This window comes from Antechinus flavipes, chromosome 3, assembly GCF_016432865.1.
Source record: "Antechinus flavipes isolate AdamAnt ecotype Samford, QLD, Australia chromosome 3, AdamAnt_v2, whole genome shotgun sequence".
NCBI classification, from domain to species: Eukaryota; Metazoa; Chordata; class Mammalia; order Dasyuromorphia; family Dasyuridae; genus Antechinus; species Antechinus flavipes.
The window spans coordinates 396436151-396452156 of NC_067400.1; the positions used below are offsets into that span (position 1 = coordinate 396436151).

At 32.0% G+C, this 16006-nt stretch overlaps 1 protein-coding gene across 2 annotated transcripts in view; it reads right to left on the minus strand.

Moving 5' to 3' along the window:
* Positions 1-1323: 1323 nt before the first annotated feature.
* Positions 1324-16006, minus strand: part of PMS1 (PMS1 homolog 1, mismatch repair system component) — a 109223-nt gene continuing 94540 nt past the window's right edge. The window contains exons 10-13 of one of the 2 annotated variants that reach the window (XM_051986024.1): positions 9568-10062; positions 7232-7362; positions 3051-3211; positions 1324-1684 (exon numbers count right to left, since the gene is read on the minus strand). In XM_051986024.1, the coding sequence (XP_051841984.1) occupies positions 1520-1684; positions 3051-3211; positions 7232-7362; positions 9568-10062 (952 nt within the window). In that variant the 3' untranslated portion in view covers positions 1324-1519. The remainder of the gene's footprint in view (positions 1685-3050; positions 3212-7231; positions 7363-9567; positions 10063-16006) is intronic. The other variant, XM_051986025.1, reaches the window with a different exon arrangement.

Below are 16006 nucleotides of genomic sequence, written 5' to 3' on the forward strand. Positions count from 1 at the left end.
ATAAGTAATGATGATTCCCAAATTCTTTTCTGGTTTTCCGGGTCAGTTATTTGTGTGTGTGTGTGTGTGTGTGTGTGTATGCCTATAGACATATAGATATAAAATTACTTATCCTAAATTTTCATTTTATGATACTGTGCTATTTCTTGTTGCTTTGCTGAACTATTGAATTGTTTGCTTTGTTCTGTTATTCTCTAGGGTGTCAACTACTTGGAGAAAGTTGTATACTTTTTGCTTTTTTCTTCTTTCCAAATGTTTAATTTCATCTTTATCTGCTTTGGCTCTTCCTTTATTTCTTTTATCACCCACTGGAGTCCTTGTGGCTAATTTTTTTTTGCTTCTCCTCCAGTTCCCCATTTATGTTGACAGCTTTAGTTCTTGGATTAAGGCTTTGTGTCAAAGACAGAAATTGCTTTCTCTCTCACACATACTGCTGGATGGAGTGACTGAGATCAGATATGGTCTTCCATTGTAATTTTGGTGTGGGATAATGCTGTCCATGAATTAAGTCCTATCTTCACTACGATCTGGATTATGAACCAAACTACAAGGCATTGCAATCAAGACCATTCTATAGTCTGCTTCTAAATCTGAATTTATTAACATTGGTTCTAGGACCCAAGTTGTATTGATACACTTTTCCTTAAGTGGCCATTTACCCAGATATCTGCTATTTCAGGTCCATAGAATACCCCCACCACAAGACCGTGCTGAGTGTAGGTTGGTCTCTTAATGGATACTCAAATTCCTGCAAGTTGCTCTGACTTGGCCTTTTTCTTTTGTGCTACCCCTAGCAGGGACCCTGAACCCTTGAGTGGGGCCAGGAACTGGACCTTTGCTTCAGGTCTTCTGTTTCCTTGTGCTATTAGTGATGAGACAGAAAAGCCCAATGATATTCTTCTTTCATTCTGTTGTTTCCTATGGAGCTCTTCACCATTACTAAGTAATAAATATGCCTCAAGGAATAAAGTTGGAGTTTGTAAAAGATGTTTTTGAACCTCTAGGGATTAGAACTATGTCTAACAGATACTGTACAACTGAACAATGTAGATCAATATATTTATAAAAGCTGATTTTTTTTTCATTATGAAGTCTCCTGAACTATATTTAGTACAGATGACAAATATTTTAAAAAGTTGTTATTTTCATTGTTGCATTATAAAACAAATACATTATTTTACATATATTGTAAGGGAATATTCTTACAGAGTAAATTATATAAAGAGGTTAAGAAATATTTACTAAATTTGTTGAATGGATGAAAAACAAATGATATGGAATTTAAAAATTCCAACTATATATATAAAGAACCTTTCAATCTAATTAGACTTTTTATACATATGTGTAATTTATTTCAGTTTACAAAATGGTGAATCTTAATTAAAACAATCATTTGTAACATAAGATAATACAAAAAATGCTTAATACGTGATTATAAAGTTTTAAAGGAAGAAAGATTCCTTAATGGAAAAGAAAAAAACAAAATATTCCACCTTACTGAATAATTTGTAAGCAAGCATCACATAGTTTTTGGAAGGTGTGTTAAGTGATGAAAAAATGGGCGACCATGAACACATCCCTTAATTTCATTTCCAAGCTGTCGCTTCATCCTATAGATAATATCTTGTACATCTTCTTTTGATAAATATAAAGGTAGCTGTCGAGAAAGACGCACTGCTTCTCCCTATTAAAAAAAAAAGCCACAAAGATATCATTAATTTTTTGAAAAAGATATTCATAATTTTGGCAGATTTGGTGAAGACAAGTTGGATACATAATAAGTTTTTTTTAAATTATAGTAAGATAATATTTTAGATGAAAAACAGATACTTTCAAAATATTTTATTTATATTTAATATATTTACATATATCGAATATATATTATTACTATATTAACAAATATATATATATGTATATATATTTAATATGAATCTTTTGGGGGAAGAAAACACTGCAATTGTAAATTACTGCAAAGTAATATTTTTATTTTCTTTTTTTTACCTACTTTCACAGCAGGAGACTGGTTTTATCCTGATCTTACAAATGCTTAAGTACTTTCTTCCAGCATATTATATAACAAATAAAGCATCAAATTTCCATTTATTAAATAATATGGATTTGTAAAAAGAGATAAATATTGGGGATGAGCTAGTACACTTCATCCTGCCTATGGAACAAGTATTTAGTATAAGATGGATATATCAATTACTGACTCCATTGTCAGTATTATTATTTATCAAAATTCCCAAAGCATTTTCTTATTAGGTGCCTTATCTATAAGAATGTTCCCCATAGGATGCTCATCAATTTGGAAAAGACTGAACAAGTTGTGGTATATGATTGTGTTGGCATACTATTGTGCTATAAGAAATTATGAAGAGAATGGTTTCAGAAAAACCTGGAAAGATTTATATGAACTGACATAAAGTGAAGTGATGAGAACCAGGAGAATATTGCACATAATACAACAATATCGTTTTGACATCCACTATGAGTGATTTGGTTACTCTCATCACTATGAAGATCCATAACAATTCGAAAGATCTCATGATGAAAAATGTTATCTGCCTCCCAAAAGAGAATTGATAAACTCTTAAGTATAGAATGAAGCATATATTTTTTTCTATTTTATTTTTTAATTTTTTGCAATATGGCTAATATGGAAATTTTTTCCCCTCATGTGTGATGGATATCACATTGCTTGCCTTCTTAATGGATGGGGAGGAATGAGAGAGAATTGGAAATTAAAAATTTTAAAAGTGAATGTTAAAAAAGACATCATTGTTCTAGCCTCCCTTTCCCAAAGAAGAAAAGCTAATAATGATGATAAAATCATTAAACAAAAAATAAACAAAAGATCGTTCCCCGTAATGAATCCAAAAATAGCATGATAGTAAGGCTTTAGTGTAGATGAATGGTAAAAATATTCTAAAATAATGATTTTTTGCAACTTTCTTACATTCAAATTAATAGACAAATGGCTTAATTTTCTAATTCAGAACAGTCTTAAGTCCTCTTAAAGTCTGCTAACGAATAAAATACTAACATACCTCTAAATAATTTATTACTTTACGAGGTCTACATTCATAAACTTCCTTTGCATTTTTATTTAGCACTGCATTAAGGATTTCTTTTAAGTCCAATATTCCATAGAATGGGATACAATTAGCCATTCCTTCTATTTCCAGATGGTTTTCAGTAACTGAAGTTCCTGGAATAAAGAAAAAAAATAATAAAATCTTACATCAATTTTGAATTACATTCCAGAACATATCCATTAAAAACAAAATCAATGTTAAAACATTTAGTGGACTTTGATTAGAATTCAATTTGGAAAAATATTTCTTTTTTCCCTTACTTAGAGACCATATAATTTCCCACAGGGCTCCACATTAAGAGGTGGTGCCCACTGACACTCCACATGTGCCTCAAGTAATGTAATTTCATCTAAGTTATTGCTGTTTTGCTGATTCTATTTGCTTAGAACATTTCTTTCTTTGGAGAGAAAATGAAGTCCCATGATATTTATTAAAATAAAAGTGACTTTAAGCATTTTACCAACTGCTATTCAAGTTCCTAACCAAGATTCCGTTCTGGGCTCTATATTTTCCCCTCTTCATTCTCTCTCTCTGAAAATTCATCCACTGACATAGGTTCAATTATCATCTCTAAAAAGACAATTCCCAAATCTAAATATTTATCTTAAAATACTCAGATGAATCTGTGATCTCACCAATAAGGATGGTTTCTCCAATTATGCAGATTATAAGTCATTCACAGAAGTCATCTATGTATGCACATCCTGTGTGATTTTTGCCTATGTCCTCTCATATATCCACTACACAAGAGACCCCAACATGAAAAAAGCTTTTTTCACTTTCTTCTGACATAATAAGTGTACTAATGGAGCACTGTCATCCTTCATTATATGACTGATTCATCTTCTTTTTGAATCAATTTATTTTCCACATAACAATCTTTATTCCTGTTCTCCTTTAAAGTTCTTCTTTTTTACATGTTGAAACTTGAATATACCCATCATGTCCTCTCTATTGTTCTCCCAATGATACTCATTATCAGTGTTTCAAACTACTGTATTTCATGACTCAAAAATATTAATATCACCAAAAGAATGTTAATTATACGAGTCTTTGTTTTTAAAAGAAGCTTTGGGTAATTAAAACAGTTTTATAATTTCAAGTTGGCAATCCATCTCATTCTCCTCCTACTTAATTCTGTGCTCATCTCATTATCCATATGTATATATTTCATAGATGGACCAATTGATGAGATGTACAGATTGTTCCCCCAAATGAATCCTATAAAATGATTAACACACGTTCCTCACCCATTTGGTTTTTCCTAATTATTAGGTCAAACTATTTTGAATGGTTCCAGATCTCTTAAAAAAGATTCTACAGTATCCCTAACATTGGATGCAATCAGCAGGCTATCCACAGAAACATCTGGAGCACTTTACCATCCATTGAAAATTCTTCTTCACTTTGGATTCTATATCGGATGTCCTCCACAGAGTTGTGGACAACCTTTGAAGAGCATAAGTCTCTCACTTATGTCTGATGTTTATAATCAGAGTATTTGAACAAAATTATTTTTGTTATTATCATTTAAGAAATTGTGAATGAGTTTGATGTCTCAATATGAGATATTTTGTTGATACTTTTAAGGTAGCATTTTGCTCTACCAAATCAAAGGTTTGTGTGTGTATGTATGTATGTCTGTGTATACATGTATATATGTATTTAAAAAGCAATACATATAGTAGTATCTTGTAATCACTTTTCAGTCAATTGTGTAATGATAAAAATATGGCCCACTGTTACATTTTCCTCATCCTCCCTGTTCAAGTGGTTTCCAAGTTCTGATCAAATCCTTTTTGATTCTATCTTCACATCATCTTCCATGTCTGTCTCTTTTTTATTCACCTCATCTTAGTTAAGGATCCCATTACCTCTTATTTGGATGATGAATGAAACTAGTCCTTCTGTCTTTAGAATCTCCCGATATTTCTAACATGAAGATCCATATATACTATCCCACCTAAAAATAGCAAATAACCTCATACTGTCGCTCATATTTCCAGTCTTGTTCATATTATTCTCTGACCTGCAGAGAATCTTCTACTCCTACCAATTTTGTTTACAACTTACTCTCTATATGATAATATTTCATCTTCTGCCAACCACATATCAGAAGCCATCTTCTATAACAGATAATTCCTCATATTCCCAAGTTTTTAGTGCTACCGTCTTCTTGAAATTAATTTACATATACCATATATTTAATAATACTTTAAATGCTATGTTCTCATAATATAATATAAGTTTCTTCAGGGCATGAACTATTTTGATTTTGAATTTCTAGTACCTAATACAGTAATCAGTACATAAGTGCAATGGGAGCTATAAAGATAAAATGGTTTCTGCCCATGAGGAATTTAAACAAATAGAAAAATCAAGACTAGTACTAGAATAATTGTAATTGATATGAGAAATGCAAACAGATGAGAAATACAAAGAGCTATGAGAACACATGAAAAAGATTGCTTCCATCTTTAGAATAAGGCAAACATTCATGAAGGAGGATAACATTGAGCCATTAATAATAGTTAAATAGTGACAGAAGAAAATGAGTATATACAAGAAATTCTCCAGAAGGAGCTAACAAGAGTGATAAAAAACTCAAAGAATGGTAGCCAGACCATATCATTTAAAATACAGGAAAAAAAGGAGCATAGAGAAGGATATGGGAGATAATTTTCTTAAGTATTAATTATGCCTAACATTAGATATATTATTTGGAGGCAGGACAGTATATTAGAATGAACACTGGCTCTGGACTCAGAAGAACTGGATTCAAATTCCTTTTTCGAGTCTTTGGGCAGGTCACTTAAACTCTCTAGGCTGATGACTTTGAATTTTTTTTTTCCCCCAGTTTTGTATTTAAGCTCCTGTGATCCTAACTCACCTGTAACAATTGGACTCTAGAGAACTATTCCCTTGTAAAAACTGAATGACAACTATCAAAAAAAAATTCAAAGAAATTGGTAGAATTACTAATTACTTGATTGTTTCAGTAGTTTTGGACACCAATTATCTATTTTCTAGAACTAAGCACAGAGTTCAAGTAATCTCTTTAATGGAAAATAAAAACTTATTTGGCAGCTCAAAAGGAAAAAAAAATCTAACTTTGAGAATATAAGAAATAAGAAATCTGTATCTATATGTTGGAGAGTTTCTGGATGTTCTGGAACAAACTAGTTCCAGAAAAAGAAGGAATCCACCATCAAGACCACATGCCTACTGAGTCTAAAAAGAGATGCTAGTTTAGAATGAAAGATAAAGAATCTAGTTTCAACAAAGTTCAAAAAAGAACTTTAGAGAGTTCTGAACCACAGAACTGAAGGAGCAAAGTAGAAAACTGTAGGATAGCCTTGAGTTACTACAGTTACTACAGGGGATACTGAAAGTCAAGAGCTCATTAAAGTATTTTCTTCATCCAGAAGAGAAAACCCTTCAGCAATTGCAAAGAATGGCTCAAAGCAATATACAGTATGGTCCAGAAGCAGGAGATGAGCTGAAGGGTTCAACCTGGAGATATGATTAAAAATCTCTTAGAAGGGCTAAATATTTCACTATTCCAGAAAGAAGTACCAACCTAAATCCATTTAAGAATAAAAACTTCTTCATTATCCCCAAATAGGACTATGAAAAAGGAAAAGAATGAGAGGCCAGAAGCTCAATAAATTGTGTAAGCCAATTTCATCTCTAGGTTTGTAATGGCCAAACTGGGGATCTTAATCTCTTTATAAAAAGAAAAAAAGGAAAGAAAAGAAAATGTATGTTTTTTTCCCTGATCATTAAGCAAAACAAATAGGGCAGTGTAAATGTTAAAAGGATGATAAAAATAATATGAAACTATCTCATTTATTAAAACAACATGAATACAAGGCAAATTGTTTCAAATCCATTTCATAAGTAGGAACCAATTATTTATCCATAAGGCATATAATGGCCTTTTTAAAATGCGACTTAGAAAAGTTCTTACATAGGTATTATTTATATGTTGAGAAGAAAGTTAATATGTCAAAATGATAGAAAATAATTTAAGGAAACTAATAATTCAAAATAAAAATTCAAAAGGGAGTTTACAAAAGAAAGCATTTGAATTTATTTTTCAAATTTAGTAAATGTTAAACATGTCATCACACCTGGTATCAATTTTATCCTGAATCCATTTGCTGTAAGACGTGGATCAGAGAAATAGATCGAACCACTGAAGTCTTGATCATCTGTTGTCATTTTATTTAAGATCTCTAAATATTGCGATCCATTGAAAAGACTGAAAAAGAAATCATGGTCTTTTAATTTATCAAATTATATATGACAAAATTAAGAAACCTAAAACAAAATTAAGAAAATTAAGAAACAATTCTCCCATAATTCCCTTAGAAGACTGCTCAAGGTCCATTTTTAAAGTGTTCTCATAATGAATCACATTGTTAAAAAAAAAATCTGATATTTATTAGATAATTACAATATGTATAAGGTATGGTTTGGTAAAGGGGAAATTAACAATATCTCTTATTTCTATAAAGAAGCAGTATGGTATGGTGAAGAAGTAATAGTCTTAAGGGTGAGTTCTGCTATTAGCTGGTATTATTTCAGACACTTCACTTTTCTAAGACAAGTCTAAAAAATGATTCTAATATTTACAACATCTACCTTTTAGGGTTATTATGAAGCAAACAGTATATAAGCTATAGAATACTCTTAATAATTACTACTCACATTTATATAAGGTTTACAAAGCATAACTATCCTCACAACATCCTTAAGTTGTTAGTATTAGTATCTTGATTTTACAGATAATAAAACAGGACCATAAAAGTTAGATGATTTGTCTAATGTCACAGAGATAAAAGTGACTGATTCAAGTTTGAACTTTTGTGTCCTGGTGCTAGGTTTAGTGTTTCTTTTACTCTACTATGCTGCCCCTTAAGTATACAGAGTTACTAGATACATTAATTTTGCTAATATGGGGCCTTGAACATAACAAGTACTCAAAAATACAGGCCAAATTGAATTTTACAGTCAGTAACATTTATCAAGGACTCACAATACTGAAAAATTTACCTAAGGCACTACAAAGAACTAAAAAGGAATAAAGGCAGCTTATAGCTACTATGCTGAAATAAAATTTGGAAGAATGCACAAAATGCTTTTCAAATCTAATAACTCATATATAATGCTTTTTATATATACTATCATATGCCACATAATATTACATATTAATATTTTACAAATCTGAGATTCTTTTTTTAAAAAAGGATACAGCAATACATTAATTATCAAGATACTTAAGACATCATCTTGTTTAACTTCCAATTTCTGGGCAGAACTTTTAAAATGATTAAAATGAGATAGTATCCTTCTTATTCTTAAGAACTTCTAGGGAAATAGATTCCATAATTTTTCTTAGTAACTTGTTCTAATATCTAATAACTCTAATAGTCAGGGAAAGCTTCCTGCATAGTTTAGCATGGAGATCAGCAGGCTGTGGCACTTGTGCCAAGGATGGTCACGAGCTGAATTTGAGTGGTGTGGCCTGGATTGGCCCTCTGCAAAATTGTGAAGTAGCCAAAATTCATCTTTGGCACATACCCAATTGATGCCAATCTTGCTAGACTATATCATATAAGAGCTTCTTGGGATGGGGAGTTGGGGGGAATGGGCTGCTGATTTCTGTGTGTCTACCATCCTATTATTTTCAGAAATGGGTGCTCTAAAACCAGTCTCCATATTCCCCTCAACTGAAGGAATAAATGAAGACCAAATCAACATATGAGTTAAAGAAGAGACACCATAGCCTGAAAGAAGTATTTGGCTGTGATCAGGAGATATGTGCTGACCTAACTTTACATTGATCACACTGACTGTTTGACCTTTAGAATACCACTTCACTTCTTTATGCTTTTATTTTTATCCATTCCAAAAATGGAAATATCTGCAGCTATGTAATAATTCACGCATTACTTTTAAAAATACATAAATATATAAATAATAAAATCATCCTACCTCTCATAAAAGAAACATGTATTGCATAATAGAGACCTGTACTAGTGCTAGAAGATATAGATCATAAGTCTTTTGTGTCATAGTGAGGTTTTTTCCAAAAAAAAATTCAATGGGATATGTCAAGACATCGGCCATTAGTCAATTCATGCTTACAAGAAAGCAATTATCATTTTCCCCTTAAGATGCCCAAATTATTTCTTAGTGGTGCATTTGGGCCATTATAGCTTACAGTAAATATTACCCTAGTAGAGTCTCTTAATAATTGGGATGAATGAACTGGATGAATAAGTATACTTTATAGAATGTTGTGCAAATCATTCTATCTCTGTAGAATTTTTAATTACTATAAATAATTTTTTTAAAGTTTAGAATTCAAGCTATTCTTTATTTACATGTAACTTAAGTTTTAAAAATTCAAAATAACTATTAAAGAAATAAAATCCAGCATATTTTTATTTCTCTAACATACCTCTCTGTTAATATCACTGGATTTTCCAGTGGCTCTGCAGGAAGTTTATGATTCTCAATTAGTCTTTTAAAAAGTAAAGCTTCTTCCACTCTGTATGGATTTAACAACATAATCTCTGTTTTGGAACCAATTACCCATGCATCAGGAAAACTTAAATGGTGAATCAGGCAAAGTTGTTCTTTATGAAGAAAGTCACCCTTCATATACTTGTCATACTTAAATTTTAAGGTTTTCATAGAAAAAGGAACCTGTACAATTTTTGTATTTTGTGCCTTGTTTTTCCTTTTCTCACTTTGCAATTGAAAAAGTTCATCAAGCTTTGGCTGATTAGAAAATGAAGTTTTCAGATTCTGTTTCTGTGCCAGATTCTGTGCTGCTGTTAGTTTCAATCTTTTCCCGTCATTATCTTTTAGTGTTCTTTGTAACCCCTGCTCAGTAGCTTTCTTGATTTGCTTATTGTAACGTTCTAGATCTTTAGTAGCTTTTTCTTCATATCTTAAAAAAAAAAGGGGGGAGGAAAAATGCAGCCAATAAGAATATAATCAGTTACATTCTTAATTGATAAAATACATACAAAATATAAAGAAATGATAAATAAAATGCAGTTGAGGTAATGAATATTAATGAATTTGTTTTTGTGTGCAAAAAGTACAATGTACTAACATTTAAGTTCTCTATTAGTGTTTTTAATTCCAGAGAGTTAATTAAGCAAATCAGAATTCAATACACCTAAAATTCCTTTAATTATTTCCTTAACAACAATATACATTAGTAAGCACATTTTTCTAATGGTAGTACTGTGTTTTCACTTTTTCTTTTGGAATCACTGAAACTATATATTAAATATTAACATGATAAATTTAAACTTCAGAATTTTAGTAAAAGCAAAACTCAGAGGTGAAAGCTTATTGGGGGAGGTGAGGAGACTGGGAATAGGGATTGGGAAGTTAAGTGACTTGGCCAAAGTCACACAGCTAGCATTTGTAAGAGGCAGGAATGTAATTCAGATTTCCATGATTTCAAAAATAGACCTCTCTATCTCTCAATGTGAGGACAGTAGTTTTAATATGCATTGAATGGTATTTCCAAGAATTTCACTAGTTTCTATAGTTGTGTTCAATGTTTTCATTTGCTTGCTGTTTGCTTCTTTTGAGATTGCAAGTAACAAAATTATTGACTGAAATCCAAGAGTTTATAACTCTATTTATTTTGAAAGATCCATAATAGCCCTATTTTGAAATAACATTTTTATTGTAATGCTCTTAAGAATTTGTTATTTTATGAGTTATGCCTAGAGTAAGGTCTGGATTTGAAAATTTATCAGTGACTGATCTTACACAAATCACTTTAATTCTATGAGTTCTCATTTTTCTCATTGTCAAAACACATATAGAATAATTACTTTTATCTTGCAAGGCTGCTGGGAAAATACTTAGCAACTTTTAAATATGAATGTGAATTATCATCACCAGTATGGGTATATTCCTTCCATTGATACAAAAAAGTAACCTCTTTATATACCTTCTTATTTTGTACAACTCTAGTCCTTACTTTAACAATTCAAAAAACATTTAATAAAGCACCTAGCATGTGCAAAATATTACACTATAGAAGATAACAGAGTTCACAAGGGTAAAGAACATTGCTTCACAATAAATACAATGAAAAATGTTTGGGGGCATTTATTTCACATTTGAAAATTTTTGAGTTCCCTTCTTTTACTTACAGGATCTGAATAGGAAAATAAAATCCACTTAATTTTCAATATAAAACATTTTAATAACAATAGAAATAAGTAGTTTTAGTTGTTGGAACATTAAAATTCAGGATTTTTCCTGCATGGTGGAAAATTAGTTTAACAAAAAGGTCACCATTTGTAATTAATTATAATGTTCAAACTTTCACATATGGTATCAATCTTAGGTTTACTCAAGTAGTCAATTTAATTAGTTTCTTGGGATGAACAGTATGCCATGTCCAAGAAAATATTAAGTAAATGTTGAGATAAAAAACAGCTGCTACCTATGTAGTTAATGCGGTTAAGGGATTTATTAACCTGAATGGAAAAAATTAATCCTTAACACTATTGAGGTTTTGATCTCACCAATAAGCAATCTTTATTCAAAGAATGTTAATGGAATAAAGAAAACATCTAATTATATGGCTTTGACTAACTAAGTTTTAGTAGAATCTAGTGTCTAAAATACCAAATTAACAATGGAAATGAGTTACTGATATGGCTCCTCCAACTGAATCTCTAAATTGCCATTCATCTGACTGAAATTCCCAGTGGCAGAGGGAATCTACAGTACATTACCCAGATTTAGATTCCAAACTGCTGAAGAAGGGCAAAGAGACAAGAAATCCTAGTTCTGTTACCCTTTTAAATAGAATATCAGTAAGCAGCTCAGAAGTCCTGATCCTATCCTATCCCTGCATAATACTATACACCAAGTATTTTTAAGCACTTTCTACGTGCCTGGCACTGTTCTATGTAATGGAGTTACAAAGAAAGGCAAAAAATAGGGCCTACTCTCCAAAAGCTTACAATCTAATGAGGGGAGACAACATGTAAAACACTATGTACAAACTACATAAAGGATACAATGGAGAAAAACAACAGAGGGAAGACATTACCATCAAAGAGAATTAGGCAAGGCTTTTTATATAAGATGGGCTTTTGGCTGGAATTTGAAGGAAGCCAGAGATTGCAGGAAATGGAGATGGGGAGGGAGAGAATTTTAGGAATAAGGGACAATCTAGGAAAATACATGAAGTTGGAAAATAGAGTGCCTTGTTTGAGGAATAGCAAGGAGGTCAGTGTCACTGGAATGGAGAATACTTGGAGAGGAATAATATTTATGACCAAAAAGTGGGAATCCAGGTTATGAAGGGCACCAAATGCCAAACAGAGGATTTTATATCTGGTCACAGAGATAAACCACTGAAATTTATCAAATGTAGAGAAGGGGAAAGGTATGTATGACATGATTAGATTCATGGTTTAAAAATATGACAACTAAATGGAAGATGGGGAGGAATGAGAAGAGATTTGAAACAGAAAAACAAAACAGAAGAGTCTGGTGGGTATCAAAGAAAAGAAAGGAGCATCTATGAGAAATGTTATATTTGGCATAACTGGAAACTGATTTTACTTGAGTAGCAGAAGTGCATACAGTGGTATCCTAAATAGGAATATAAAGTAGGAAAATGGGAGGGTTTTGGGGGAAAGGGAATGAATTCACTTTTGGACATGTTGAGATTAAGATGTCAATGAGAAGCCCAATTAGACATATCCATATAGACAGTTGGGGATATGACATTAAAGATCACAGAAAGAGAGAAGAATCTGCATAGAAATGTTATGAAACCATGAAATCTGAATCCATGAAAGCTGAAGAAATCATTGAATGAAATATTATAGAGGAAGAAGAAACATCTCTGGATACAGCCTTGGGGGACACATCCATGAATAGTTATCCAGCAAAGGAAACTGAAAAGGAATAATCAGGTGGAAGGAGAAATAGGAGTAGACCCAGAGAAAACTAGAAAGAAAAGTATCAAGGAGGAAAGGATGATTAACTGTCAAAAGTTGCTTTTACAATGTCAAAGTATTACTTTATCATGTAAAGTACTTTATCACTAAAAAGGGCATAGAAAGTACTTCTGTATTAAGAAAAAATAAAACATTGAATTAATTGGTATAAGATTTAAGACTGCTCTTTCACAGATGAATAGTTTAGTATTTGGGAGTATTAGGAAAAAAAAGCTTTGGTTTAATAAAACTTGCTAAAAATATGTGTGTAAAGAAAGTTTTCACATGAGATTTTAGAAGTTTGGAACAGAAAAAGAGTTGTAAAACAAATATAAAGACAAATCATTTTTGTAAGGATATAAGATGATTTCTCAATTTACATATATACAAACATGTACACATGTATATTTACATCATATATACACAATGTAAATATATATACACACATATATACATGTTGGATGGTTTAAAGAGGACAGAGAGATTTTACTTTAAAAATGTATGAGCATGAAGAAACCTTGTAAAGTACAAAAGATTAAGATGGAGAGCAGTTTTGAGAATTTTAAGAGAAGAAGCATGGCTCAACTCACTGAAAATAACTTTTTAAATGTCATATTACTATTTAGAAGCTAAGGGATGATTAAATACAGACAGTTGATTTTGTAGAGAAAATGTAGCCAACTATTATCTCCTAAGTGAAAGGCTCCAGAAAAACTGGAAAGGCTAAGATGGTGAAGGGAAGAGAATAAAAGATTTGTCAGAAGAGGAAAGACTCAACAGGGGATTAAAATGCAATTCTGTTAGAGATGTATAAAAAAATCAACAGCAAGAGAAATCTTCTTTTCTTTTTTTTCCAAGGCAATAGAGGTTAGGTGACTTACCCAAGGTCACACAGCTAGGCAGTATCAAATCTCTGAAGGTGGATTTGAACTCAGATCCTCCTGATTTCAAACTCAGTGCTTTAACTACTGTGGCACCTAGCTTTTATCTGCTATTTTTTTACTTACTGAATAAAATTTTAATACCAGTTATTGTCTTTCACTCTACTACCCAGAATTTGAGAGAAGGGAAGTTAAGTGTTGCTCTTTGCTTTCCCCTCTGGTTTAAGGGAGAAAAGCTTTTACATCTGTTTTACTATATATAGGAAGAGCTGATGAGAACTAATAGAATGACTCAGGATCCTGATAAGTGGAGAGTTGGTAAAGCTGGCTGACCTTACCCAGAGAGACAAGCTAAGCTGTTCTGAATTCTGTTGTGACTGAATAGATAATGCAGCATTTCTATAAGTTTAAGCAGCTAGATGGTCTTATCTATACTGCCCAAAGATAACCAGTGTGATGATCTTTGCAGTTTTTGGCTTAGAGGGAACTGCTAGCCAATTCAGTAATGTAACATTTTCAAATGCTCTTCTAATGGTGAATGTATGTTGAAAGAGTTTGTAAATGTTATACTGGAAATAGAAGGAAGGAATAATATAGAACCTACTATGAACCACACACACTATGCTAAACATACACATGAAAAAGACAAATAATAATGAATTTGATCCTCATCACAACCTTGTTAGGTGGGTGCTATTATAAGAACCCTCATTTTACAGTTGAGAGGTTTGAGGCAAATAGAAGGTAAGCAATTTGCCCCAGGATCACAGAGCTATAAATATCTGAGGCTAGAAGTCAGGTTTAAGTGTAAAAGAGAAGAGTTGTCTACTGAAGACAACCAGTAGATGAGCAGTTAAAAAGAAGTGACTTTTGTGTGTGTGATGCAAATGTTTTGAATGAACCAATAACACAAAATCCTATAATCCAGGCTTAAAAGTCATCTTAAATACATGGGTTTTCTTTCCTCTAGCAGTTTTCTGTTAGTTTTCCCTAAGACTGTGTGCACTGTTACCCACAAATACTGGGCATAGCAATTACAAACTCTTTTAACTTACGTTCACCATTATAAGAGAGTGAAATCTAGGTTTATATGTGAATTGTGACATATTTGTTATTTCTGCATTTGTTTAATATGAGCAGTACCTATGATTTTTATTTCTTTTGCTTTGTTCTAAGTAAATGATTATGTTTAAGATATCCAAGTATCACCATTGTGAGTAGGTGTTCTGTGTAAATGGAAATATACTAGTGAGGATCAAAAGCTAAAACTAATAGGAGGGAGAATGTACCCCCTAAACAGAGTTGCCTTAGGACCCTGATATAATCTCATATGTAACTTCATGGTCCTGGTATATGGAACGTAGATCTGAGTTTTTTTTTTTAACTTTAATAATATCTTATTTTTCCAATTCACATGTAAAGATAGTTTTCAACATTCATTTTTGAGTTCCAATTTGTTTTTTCCCCCTCCCTTTCTTACTTACTTTTCCCAGCATGAAATCTGATATAGGTACAATCATATGTGTGTGTGTGTGTGTGTGTGTGTATACACACACACGCGCGCACACACACACACACACACACACACACACACACACACACATATATACAATCAATTTAAACACATTTTCACGTTAGCCATGGTGGAAAAGAAAAATCAGAAAAAAGGGAAAAACCACAAGAAAGAAAAAAACAAAACAAAAAAGATGAAAATAGGATGTTTTGATCTGCCTTTAGTTTCTATAGTTCTTTCTCTGGAAGTAGATGACATTTTCCACCTAAGTAACTTATAAGAACAGGTTGGAGGAAGTCAGCCTGCCCAAAGAGGAAAATAGGTGTCCACATGTTTGGGTATGAGAACCTAGTGTGGGGATATAGATATCCCAAACATGTTATATTTGTATCGCAGAACCTTTGTTTCTCTACAGTGGGAAAGGCATTTCTACTTTGTTTCAATCTTTAGAATTCTTTCATGATGTAGGATTGTTAGGAACCAGTATAACCTAGAATAGTTTTATGTAGA